We start from the raw sequence: 12,830 nt of genomic DNA, 5'->3' as shown, positions 1-12,830 counted from the left end.
GAAAAATGTTAAAAAGGACTCAACTGCTCTTAATGTGCTGGAGTGTAAGATGGCCAGACATCCGTGGAAAGAGTCCCAAATAAAAAATTTTTACAATAGTTTAAATAAATAGAGATCTGCCCTGGCCAGGTAGCTCAGTTCGTTAGAGCATTGTGCTGATACAACAAGGTGGTGGGTTTAATCCCAGTCAGGGCACATATAAGAATCAACCAATGAATATGTAAATAAGTGTAACAACAATTAGGTGTTTCTCTCCCCCACCATTCCACTTTCTCTAAAATCAATCAATAAAAATTTTTTTAAAAATAAATCAAGATCTACTTTCCCCTTTAGTACTTTGTCTCCCTCTACTCCCCTATAAATAAAAAAGGAAGAGAGAATAGTGTTACTTGAGACACAAAAATCTCTGGTCCACACCCTCCTCCCTTACAAAATTCTTTCTATGCAGAGAATCTGTATGATTCTCTATACAGAAAGAGAATCATTTATTATGGTGATACAACAAGGCTACAAGATCTACACTTGGTCTGGGCTTGAAGTCTCCTGGTCCTAATCATCTATTACAGAACCCAGAGACAAACTACTTTGCTTCACTGAGACCACGTACTTGAAATAGACTCTTCTGAAAATGTATGATGTAATGAGAAATTTTAAAAAGCCACAAAAGGTAAACAAAGTGAAACACTACTTCCCCCACCAAAAAACCCCAGAACCATCTGCTCTGTACTCAGATTATAAAAAAGAGATAGTTACACATCAACAGTTTTTTCAGGGGGTTCTTCCTCTTTAACAGGCAGTTCTATGGGCTTTGGTTCTTCTTCCTGAAAATAAATGAAACAAGATGGTTAACATAGATCAAGAGTAAAAACCTGTCAATAGAAGAATATGAGAACTCTAAAATGAATCAGTCTTTCAGAAACTTCATTCCCCCACCACTCTCCCGTAGCAAGCTAGCATTTAAGTCCTCTAATGACTGATGTTAAGCAATGTGGCCAAGGTAGTGGCACACTGCCAGACCAGTCACTAACCTTACTCTCTCCAACTCACCTCTGTTTCATCTCCCAGTACATCTTCTTCATTTGCCTCCTCTTCAGCTAAAGAATATTAAAATATTCAGGTCAAGCCCTACTACATAACCATATTGATCATTGTACTCAGGCTAAAATTACAATCGTTTTGCTTTCCCAAAATAAAATTCAGTAATAAAGGCAGAACTAATGTTCATAAAATCTGCTCCACATGGAGGAAATAAAACTGTTTTCTCTTCCTAATGTTAATATAAAGTTGAACTCCAGATGGACTAAAGAACTAAATTGATGAGGTCAAGTTTAAACATTAATATAAAGTAATGTGAGAGAATACCTTTAAGATTTAGTGGTGGGGGGAAGATTTCTTAAAACAAAACAAAACCCAGAGGCAAAAGCAATATGAGAAAAATTTCAAATTTTTCAAAACTAAGGAAAAACACCATGGAAAAAGAAACAAATCAGAAAGAAGATGTCAGTGTCTAAAACCAACAAGGGAATAGTTACTAGAATATAGAAGAAAAGGCTTCCAAACTAACAAATGAATGATGGGAACCCCAAGAGAATAATGAGCAAAGGAGAAACCCAAATAACCATAAACACAAGAAACGTTTAAACTTCTTAATAATTAGAGAAATGTAAATTGAAACGACCTACAGATAGTAAAAATTAGGCCACTTGATAGGATAGGATAGATTTGTGGAGGCAAGACAAGAACCGTCATACACTCTATAGATTTACAGAGCAATTCTGGAAAGTAATTTGGCAGTGCGTAGTCATAGAAAGTATACATTTATAAATAGGTATTCATTAGCAACCCTGAGTATAAATCCCAGAAAGATTCTCACACAGGAATATTAAGGAACATGAAACAAGTAGTTCAGGAGGCAATACAGATGTCTATCACTGGGTGAAATAAAATGTGGTAGATTCTATACATCATAGACTACTACTATGCAGGAACTGGAATGAATAGACTAGTTGACAACACAGGCATAGGCCACACAAATACATCTTTAAAAAACAAACAAACAAACAAACAAACACAGCCATGGTGTGGCTCAGTGGATTGAGTGCCAGTGCCGGCCTGCAAACCAAAGGGTTGCCTGTTTGGTTCCCAGTCAGGGTACATGCCTGGGCCAGGTCCCCAGAAGGCAGCATGTGAGACGCAACCACATATTGATGTTTTCCTCTTTCTCCCTCCCTTCTTCTCTCTCTCTCAAAATAAATAAATACATAAAAATCTTAAAAAAAAAAAAAAAAAAGCCACAGTACTGAGAGACAAAAAAATAGGTATCGAAGACATTAGAATAGTTGTTTAAGGGAGATGGGATAAAAGGAATGGGAATAAAAGGGAATAAACAAAAATTAAAGAGGAAACTTGTACAACCTGGAATAACAGTATGCCTTAAATAAAGTGGTCTTTTTCATTTTTTTAACTTTTTCCTTAAATCCTCCCGAGTATAGGTTCATTGATTTTAGAGAGAGGAAGAGAGGAGGAGGGAGGGAGGGGAGCTGGAAACATAGATGTGAAGAGAGAAACATTAATGAGTTGCCTCCCATACATAACCTGACTGGGGATTGAACCTGTAAACTGTACAGGACGATGCTCCAACCAACTAAGCCACCAGGCCCAGGCAATGAAATTGTTTTTAAAAGGCAGAATTAGTCCTGGCTATTATGTCTCAATGGACTGAGTGCTGGCCCACAAACCAGAAGGTCGCCAGTTCAATCCCAGTCAGGGCACATGCCTAGGTTGTGGGCCAGGTCCCCAGATGGGGGCATGCAAGAGGCAACAGAATGATGTTTCTCTTGCATATCATGTTTCTCTCCCTCTCTTTCTCCCTCCTTTCCCCTCTCTAAAAATTAATAAATACATAAAATATTTAAAAAGTAAAAAAATTAAAAGGTGGAAGTAGAGAATGTTAGAACTAGAGGTTACCTAAGTATATGAATTTCAAGGGTAGGGACACATGTCCCATTTCATAGATCAGAACAGACAAGTGTAAAGATTAAGCCATGTAAACAGTGACTGTCCAAAGTTACCTAGTAAATTTCTGGCACAAGAGGAATCCAAATTCAAATTTTCCAATTCTCAGGCTAATGACACTTATTTTACCATACTTCCTTTTAAATAATTTGCTGAAATAAAATTGCAATGTATTAAAGGGGGGGGGGGTGCTTATTTGCATTATAACCACTGTTCTGGATAACCAGGAGTTTTCTTCATATAGTTAATTAAGAGTTCATGTCACCAAAAACATAAAGGAAAAGAAGAAATCTTCCATAGGGCAGAGCCTAAAAATCAATACCCTTAGTCATACCACTCTAACTCCACGAAGCACTCACCATGCTCTTCAAGGTAGGCCTGGAGCCTGTTGATGAGATCTTGTTTTATTCCCTTAGTCTCCAAACCACGAGCAAGACATTCCTGCTTTAGTTCAGCAAGCTGAGAAAAAAGAGAGTAAAACTTTTCCTTAGTTAATACAATGAATCTGGTGAAAAAAAGAAAAGAGGTACAGCTGACCCTTGAACAATGCAGTTAGAGGTACTGACACCCCATGTAGAAAAATATCCATGTATAACTTCTGAATCCCTCAAAACATAACTACTGCCTTGGCCAGTGTAGCTCAGTTGGTTGGAATGTTGTCCTGTACACCAAAAGGTTCGGGGTTTGGTTCCCAGTCAGGGTGCATATGGGAGACAACCAATTGATGTTTCTCTGTCACATCAATGTTTCTCTTTCTCTCTCAAATTAATAAACATGCTAAAAAAAAAAAAACTTACTAATAGCCTACTGCTGACTGGAAGCCTTACTGATACAGTCAATTAACACTTATGTTGCATATTACTATATACTATATTCTTACAATATAGTAAACTAGAGGAAAGAAAATGTCATTAAGAAAATAATAAAATACAGTACTGCATGTATTTATTGAAAAAAATCCACATATAAGTGGCCCTGAATAGTTCAAAGCCATATTGTTCAAGGGTCAACTATAGTTCTCACAAAAAAGAAAAAGTTCAATCCCAAACAATTGCTCTTAATCCCACCAAGCCTCTAAGTCCATGAAGACAGTCCACTTTCTTCTAATATTCAATATGTAAGAGGACTTTTCTAACACATGATGAAGAATAAACATCCTACTTTAATAAATTTCTGATCTATTCATGCAACTACTTATTATTACAAATCTTTAGCATTTTTGATAGAAAAAGATTTTCCATCCTAAAATTACTGCACCAGCTAGTTAATGGAATTAATCTTTAAGTATAAAATCTAATTATCTAAAAGCAGATTCTTCTGTTATTCCAGATCTTTCACTGAAATCTTCCATAAATATGCATTCAAGTCTGACCACTGCAGAATTAGGTAAATGTGTTAGCCAGGTTAATGTCAATAATGAATCAATTAAAAGGTCTATGTCAAAATGGAAAAAATATCTAAATGCATGCCAGAGTTCTACTGAAGATTTTTTAAATCAGTACTTGACTAAAGATGTAACAGGTATGCTTACCAACTCTGCAGACAATAGAAGGAGGAAGAACTGATAGATTACTGACAGAACTAAGCTAAGGGTAAGGGGGGAGCTCTTTAGGGAGAACAATGAGTCAAAAATAAAGATTCAATTTAGAAGGAATAAGATATACCTATAAAGTACTATAATAATATTCTAAATTTAAATTGTTCTAAAACCAGATGAGCAAGATCTGGCTCAACAGCACTCAAAGGATAAAGACCTCAGGGTTTTAGATGATTACAAGTGCAGAAGGTTAACAGTATGATTTGCTACCAAAGTAATTCTAGATTATGGCTAACTGAAAAACAGAATATATTAAATGATGTAATAGCCTTGCTGGACTCCAGATTCTTATTTAAGCATAATGACAAACTAATCCAAAGAAAACAGGAAGGAAAAGGAAAGCTCCAGAAACCCTATAAGCAAATCAGTGCACAAATGTCATAGATGTTTGCCCTGAAAGAAGATTTTACTTGTTTTGAAGTATAGATTATAGACCAACCAGTTGAAGGAAGAAAACAGATTCCTATAGAAGAAAGAACTTTACAACTAAGAGAATATGCTGGGCATCTATAGAAGGTTTTCAAACCAAGGGAGAATTTGAAAATGGAGAGAAGCAGCTTTTCTCCCTCCTTACAATAACTAGTTGGGTGGAAAGTTCAGTTGAGCAGGACAAGCAGGCAGGAATAATACAGGGTGGAGCAAAAGTAGGTTTACAATTGAGAGTATGTGCAACACCGAGTTTATGCTTGTACTGTTAATAATTACTGCATTATTTTCCACATGAACAACTGCAGATCTACTTTTGCCCCGTCCTATATGTAAAAAATTGACCTACTCAATAAGCCAATAGCACTCTCTATTGAAAACATGGTAGATAATCACCCTTTAAAAGTGTGGAGTGGCAGGAAAGTGACTCCAACTGAAGAGGACTACGCAGAATGAGGGCCACACAGGTTTCCCAAGCACCGATTCACTCCTTCAGCTCAAATGCCTGGAACTGCTTTGGAGAACCTAGTACCTGAGGAACAGAAACTCTTCCAGGCTGACAATGACCTTCTGGGTGCACTCATAGGGTGGGGAAAACGACAACCTTCTGTACAAACTGACTATAGCACTGTGGGCACTGGGTCTTGGAGGCATCACCTATACAGCCTTTACTGCCTTTGGGCTTCCTTCCCCCACAAGAAGCGAGACCAAGAAGTCTGTGAACCTGAAGAACTTAACAAGCACCAATACATGTGCTGGCTTCTTGAGGGGGGTAGGGGTGGCGAGAGGAGTGTGGAGTGACTGCATAGGCTAACATGGCCTCTGAAGCTAGACTACCTGGGTTTAAATTCCAGCTTTACCACTAACGGCTATGTAAACTTAATTTCTCTCAGCCTCAGTTTCTCATGAAATGGGGATAAGACAACAGTACCTTTACCAAAGAGCTGTTATGAAGATTAAGTCAGTAAATATTTATAAAGCATTTATACTAGAATAGTGCTTGGCACCTAGTAAGCACTTTAAAAGTGTTAGAAAAGGGACAATGGCCACTGCCTGGCCTCTAGAGTTTTGTCCAGGAGGAAGCTGTCCCCTGGCACTCACCCTGATGCCAGACACTTCAGTTTCTCCCCTTGTGCCACTGGTGCCCCTTCCAGCTGCTGCCCGGGTGCTGGAGGCCAGAGGGAGTGAGTCTGTGTAAGTCCTAATTCTGTTTCGGGCTCTTTAAGAGGAGACACATGAGAATCCCACAGTTTCTTCCACCACCCCAATCCCCACTGGTTTTTGCAGCCAGAAGTTATGGGGACGTATCTTCCTGACAATGGAACCCTGAGCTAGATGCTTTGGTTTGGGGCTGGGATCCCTTGTTCTCAAGGTATTCCTCCCAATTTTTACCCACCACATGTAGGTGTGGGACTGCCTGTTCTATGTCTCCACCCCTCCTACCCGTCTGGATGAATGTGACCTCTTTAATTCCTCTTTAATGAATGTGGCAGTTGGACTTCCACACAGCTCGATTTTCTAATGATTCTGGGTGATAGTTGTTTTCTATTTTAGTTGTAATTTTTGCTATGGTTGTGCGAGGAGATGAGCCATGTTTACCTACATCTCCATCTTGACCATAAGTCCTAACACTTTAAATATATCATTTTGGTGTGTATTTAGGTGGTGTTGGTTGTTTATTTGCAAAGCAATACAGCTTCTCCATTTTCTGTAGCTCCTAATCTTCTTCAGAAGCTCAATTCCTCCCTCCCACCCCGTTTAAGTAACATTTTTGGCAATAAGGTGACTCAAAGTTCAACTTTCTATTAAGAAAGGTGTTTCCCCCCTTCTCCTTCCTTCCCAAAATTGTGCCTATGCAAAGTTTATAAAAACTTTCAGATGAAAAGGAAATGTACAGTCAGAGATGGTTTTTGCATAGGGAGCTGATCTGATATAGTCTGATCTAGACTCAAGAGCTGACAGAATGGTACAACTGGTTGTTTGCATGGGTAGCATTAATCACTGCTGACCATTGACCTTACTATTGCCTTTGATCACTGAAATCTCAGCCCCCCACTGGCTCCCAGTTCCTAACCTCAAGTCTCTGGTTCATTCAGCAGTCTTCTCAGCACTCCCCCACCCCACCCTACCCCCTCACTGGTCAAATAAAAATGTTACATGTGGTTTTTACATATAATATTACTTTAGTTATAATATGGTGGGTTCTGCTCATACACTGGGACATAAATTTCAAAAGGAATACAGATGAGTAAAAACACAAAACAGCTGAAAATGAAGTCATTTCTTCTAGCACATTTCATGTGGGTACAATTATGATAATAATAAAACAATCTTTTAAAGACTCAAATAATAACTAACTTATAATATCAAATCTTACCCATTTTGATATGCATCTGACTTTAAAATATTTTAAAAGAGCATATTTAAAAAGCAAGTTATATTGAGTTGTATAGTGTGTGAATTGTATCTCAATAAGATTATTTGAAAAGACCAAGTTATAGAACACTATACAGCATACTAACTTTAATGTTATTGTAAAAAGAATGCACAGCACCCACACACCCCTCACTCTAAGTGATGTATATACACAAGATGCCTGGACAAGAAACAGATAACAGGAAGAAGCTTAAGGGTAATTGTAGGAAGAAAACTCTTTACCATATATACTTCTGTACCTTTAGAATCATAAACTTGTACATGAATGACCTACTCAAAAATTAATTTCTAAAACTTTACTTTTCAGTACCAGTGAGGCATTTTCCAGTCTATCTATCTACAGAGAAAAGACCAATCGATGGACTACGTTATACAGTTAACATTAATCATTTACTTCCCTGTGACTTCTTCTGTTTGCTAGTCTTGAATTTTCATTCAAAGCTTTTTCATCTGTTATCTCTTGATATGGTTTGTAAGTTAAGAAAATAAGGCTTAAAGAGATTCAATAATTTGCTTAAAAATCATACAGCTAGAAAATAGTGGGGCCAATATGCCAGCTCAGGTCTCTCTAAGCCCAACCTTAACAATCAAGTGCCGACAACTGCTCTCATGTACACACTCTATCTAACTCTCCATTTTCCTCCTAACCTCTTCTCCTCAGTCTCCTTGCTAGCTCACTAGCTCTTCTTCCACTCAACCCTGTAAATATCAATATTTACTAAGATTCCTTCTTTGGCCTTCTCATTCCACTTGTATCAGAGGCTTTTCCTTTCCCAGAATCAAATCACTGGCAAATCAGCTCTAACTTCAAAATGTTATTTAGAATCTAATCTCTTCTGGTCTTTTTTTCATCCAGACTCTTGTAAAAATTCTGCAGCCCCTGCACCTTATTATATTATATTCTTAACAGGGTAGTCAAAGTGATCTTTTGAAAATTTAAGTCAGGACATGTCATTCCTCTATTCAAGACAGAGTCCTAACAATCACCTATAAGGCCCTCTTATAACACTCTGCACACGGTTCCCTCCTTGACCTCCTTCAAGTCTCTGCTTAAACATCACCTTCTCAATGAGGCCTTCCCTAGTTGCCCTATTTTAAATTATAATACCCCTCTTCCCACTGAACTCCCTATCCTGCTTTCTTGTTTTTCTGTATAGACCTTATCACTATTTGACATACTAAAAATTTTACTTTATTGTGCCTTCCCCCAGTAAAACATAAGCTCACAACAGCAAGAATTTTGTCTGCTTTGTTCATTGCTATATCTCTAGCACCTGTTAGTGGGCACGTGGTAGGCACTATATAAATACTGTTTTCAATTAAGTCCCGAACCTTTATCGGGACTTACCTTTATTATCAGCTCTCAACTCTTGAGCAGGAGACCCACATTTCCAACCGACGACCAGATATCTCCAAGTGTATCTCAAAGACACTTAAGCCCAAAACTGAACTTCTCTTCTCCACTGCACAAAATTGGCTTCTTCTCCTCCTCCCAACCTAGCCTAAAGGTATCACTACTCAAACTTGGAGTCAATTTTCATTACACCCACATCTAACTGATCTGTAAATACTTACGATTCTATATCCCAAATTTCTTTTAAAGTCCTTCCTTTCAAAGTAGCCATTACCTTACTTCCAGTCTTACTAAGTTTATTCACTTGATAACTAGTTATTGAGTTATGCATGTCAAGAATTATTTTAGATACAGGAAAACAATCATAAGCAAAACAGAATTCCTGCACACAGGAAGCTTACAACCTAGTAGGGAAACAAGGCAACCGATGATCACATACATAATACTTACTGATACATTTTTTAAAAGTAGAGTCCTATGAAGGCATTTAAAAAGTGGTCTGACCATGTGTGAATAGGGAGAACCTATCCTACCTAAGGGTTCCTTGGGTAGATGATTGACATCTGAGTAGTAGTTAATTAGATGAAGATGTAGGGAATGGGGGGTGGCAGGAGCACTGCAGCTGAAAGCATGTTGTAAGCCTACAGGGCTGTCCAACCCGTGGCCTGCAGGCCACAAGTGTCCCAGGATGGCTATGAATGCAGCCTAACACAAAACTGTAAATTTACTTAAAACATTATGAAATTTTTTTATGATTACATGTCACAATGTATTTAAGGTGTAGCCCAAGGCAACTTTTCTTCTTCCAGTGTGGCCCAGAGATTGCCAAAAGGTTGGACACCCCTGTAAGGGTTCTAACTTCTGAGGTAAGTAGTGCACAAGGATTAAGAACATGAATTTTGGAGACAGACTGCCTGGATATGATCCACCACTCATTAGTTGTGGGACCTAAGGCAAGTTACTCAGTTATCTCTCTGGGCTTCTGTTTTCTCTCTTGTTAAAATGAGGATAATGAAGGCATTTACTTTCCAGGGTTATTTTGAGAATTAAATGAATTAATGTATGTAAATAGCTTTGACAAGTGCTTGCCACATAGTAAATGCTATGTGTTAGCAATTAATGAACACATTCATGCTGAGGAGTAAGATAAAATAAAGCCAATATGGTTGGAGTGTGAGAAACTAGGCTGGAGAGATTGGCAGGTATAAAGTTAGAAGGTTTTAAGCAGGGAAGTGAATAGTATAGTAAAAATATAACTGGTGAAATCTGTCCCTCTCCAGACCCCATCCTCCATATTGCCAAAGAACACACACTGATCATCACATCAGCTCCTTTTTTCAAATTTCCAAAGGCTCTCCCCTCTCTGCGTACATGACAAAAACCAAATGCCATACACAATTTAAAAGGCCCTTTGCAATTTCACTCTAATCTATCTTTATAGTCACACAATTCACCTTTACAAAGGGTCTTCAACCACCAACATATATGCACTTTATATTTCAAAATTACAGGTCTCACTGTTTTTCAACACTCTCAGACTAGTACACGCTTCTCATTCTCTCTTCTGTAGTAGTCCCTTTTCTCACCATTGATTGGAAATCTGGTACTAATACAGTTCAAAGCATTTTCACCCACAATTCAGTCTCTATAACTGTAAGAAACACAGCATTTCTACAAAATCTTGAGAAATCTGCAGTTGATGTGGACTTACTAATTCAGATATTTTTCCTTCCTATTTCAAATCTTGTTCCTTGTCTCTGAGATCCCATTCTAAAAGCCCAAAATTTCTTTATAAAAATGGAAAGGCTTTTTTAAAAAAGAGATAAAAACTTTCAGTCAACCCAAGATTACTCCATCAAGATCAATAGTGGAACCAAACATTAGCTGTCCTGGAAGTCAGAATTAAAGGCATGGATTCTTAACCAGAGGTCCAAGGACTCCTCAGGGCTACAAGGTAATTTTATGAAGCCTCTCAAATCGCATGCAAAGTATGTGCACATGCCTTTTTCTGGGGAGAGGGTCCATACCTTTCATCAGAGTTTCAAAGATATCTGTGACCTCCAAAATGTTAAGAAGTGCTCTAGAGAAAAAGCAAAGACAAGCAAAATGTGATTAAAAGAATGAATCCTTTTTAGGCTGTCAGGAGTGCCTCATGTTCTCTTAGACTATGACACTTGAAATCAGGTCAGAGGACATCATCCAATCAAAATGAAATTTAATATAGTCCAAACAAATACAGCTTTTATGGAAGGAGGAACTCCATAAACCAACACAAAATCCATAAAGGTAAGTCACAAGGCTCATGCCTTACCACAGGAGTTTCAAAAATGGGACTAACAGGAAGACAATATTTAATTTTCTACTCATATTTCCTTTTTATCACATTCATTCAAAAATTCCTTTTCTGTGTATGTTCTGTAACATACATAACAGTAGAGTAACACATAATTTGCATAAGTATACATGCAATGGAAGCAGTTGACCAGTTTCTTTACTTTTGATAATAGGAGACCACTGATGTAATCCACCCATTTCAGTACCACAAAGTTAACAGAAGTCCAGAATGACACAAAACCCCCCTAGTACAGATTAGAATCCAAGAGTAAGAAATTGATCAGCTTTCACAAAAAAGTAACTAAAAGAATCTCTCCCTACCATTACTCTTCTTACTTTTTTTTGTTTTTAAATTCAGCAAGCTTTAAAGGGTCAGTTTGCAACTTCAGCAAAATCAGTCTGGTTTGTCCAAGGTTTCCAGGATGATGTGATCAAAACTTTTAATGGGAAGACTACTTGTGAAACAACAAATGGACAAGATATTCTCATAATTCACCCTAAAAAAACCCCTACTCTTTTCTTCCAGGAAAAAAGTAATCTAAACGGAGAAAGCTATAAAGGTTCCCTAGACACAACTTAAAACAGGTGATTGAGAGTGTCACCCAGTGGTGATACCAAGAGATGCAGGGTACTTCCGTGATATGAAGTGGGAACAGAGATAACTCTAACCTTGGAAATGTTTTTAAAATATCACAGCTACGACTGAGGCGTCCGTATTGCCGGTTGGGGGAGGGGCTGGGGCAGGGGGGTGGAGTCTGGCCGGCGGAGAACCGTGTGAGAGAACTTGAAAAACTTTTAAATCCGAGCTATCTGTGCCTTCACTAACTCTAAAAGGATCCTAAACCCCAAGTGTCTATGGGGAGACCTATTTCTGAGGCCCAGCCTCAGGTTTCAAAGTCACCCCCTGGGGGCGTAACCCCATCTTAAAAAAAAAAAAGTGGAAGTATTTTCTGGATCATGTTTGAGACCTAGATAGACAGAAATACACAAAGATGCCAACCTCTGCTAAAGGGAATCTCAGCTTGGGATAACAGATAGGAAAGCATCAACCCAGGGGAGGAAAAGGGGTGCTGGGTCCGGCATGGGGCAGAGAACCACTGACGTAATGCATCTCTGACGAGAAACAAGAACAGGTTGAAGGCACTTACACAACCCGGTGGAAGGGACGAACGATACAACGACGAAGAAAAGAGCAGAAATAATAAGTACAGATACAATAAAACCGTGAGGAGCATAAGAAATTAGGACAGGCGTAGTGAGGAGGGGAGGCACAAAAGAACTACAGAGGGAGCCGGTAAAAAGTGGAAAAGCCTACAAGGAGAACACGTAGGAAAAGCAACAAGCCACTCCGCAGAATTCAGTCCCCAGAAAAGTTCAAGCCAGCCCTTTTCCCCGTTCACAGTACCTTCAGTTTATGGAGCTCTACCGTCTCCGCCGCCATCTTGCTACCCCTCTATTCCACAAGGTCCCCTCCCGCTGCCTCCGCTTCCAGGAGCTCCCGCCTAGGAGCAGGCAACCAGGGACAACCAATCACTGCCACTCTTACTAGCACCTCATACCATTCACTCTTCCCATTAGCCAATAGCTGGCGTCCCTCTCAATCCTTTAAGCAGCTTTCCCCCACCTCTCTCAAAAGGTGGGGCAGGGAGGGGGCGGGGTTCTGCACCC

The 12,830-nt window shown here is 38.8% G+C and overlaps 1 protein-coding gene across 3 annotated transcripts in view; it reads right to left on the bottom strand.

Annotated features, from left to right (window-relative positions):
- The window catches only part of SARNP (SAP domain containing ribonucleoprotein), a 50,575-nt gene extending 37,860 nt beyond the window's left edge, over positions 1-12,715 (bottom strand). For 2 of the 3 annotated variants that reach the window (XM_024576242.3, XM_045184781.1), the window contains exons 1-4: positions 12,568-12,715; positions 3,375-3,474; positions 1,048-1,094; positions 754-821 (exon numbers count right to left, since the gene is read on the bottom strand). In XM_024576242.3, coding sequence (XP_024432010.1) covers positions 754-821; positions 1,048-1,094; positions 3,375-3,474; positions 12,568-12,603 — 251 coding nt within the window. In that variant the 5' untranslated portion in view covers positions 12,604-12,715. The remainder of the gene's footprint in view (positions 1-753; positions 822-1,047; positions 1,095-3,374; positions 3,475-12,567) is intronic. The other variant, XM_024576241.3, reaches the window with a different exon arrangement.
- Between the last annotated feature and the right edge of the window lie 115 nt (positions 12,716-12,830).

The sequence above is a fragment of the Desmodus rotundus genome, chromosome 3, assembly GCF_022682495.2.
Source record: "Desmodus rotundus isolate HL8 chromosome 3, HLdesRot8A.1, whole genome shotgun sequence".
Taxonomy (NCBI): Eukaryota; Metazoa; Chordata; class Mammalia; order Chiroptera; family Phyllostomidae; genus Desmodus; species Desmodus rotundus.
This window is presented reverse-complemented; position numbering and strand designations above follow the sequence as displayed.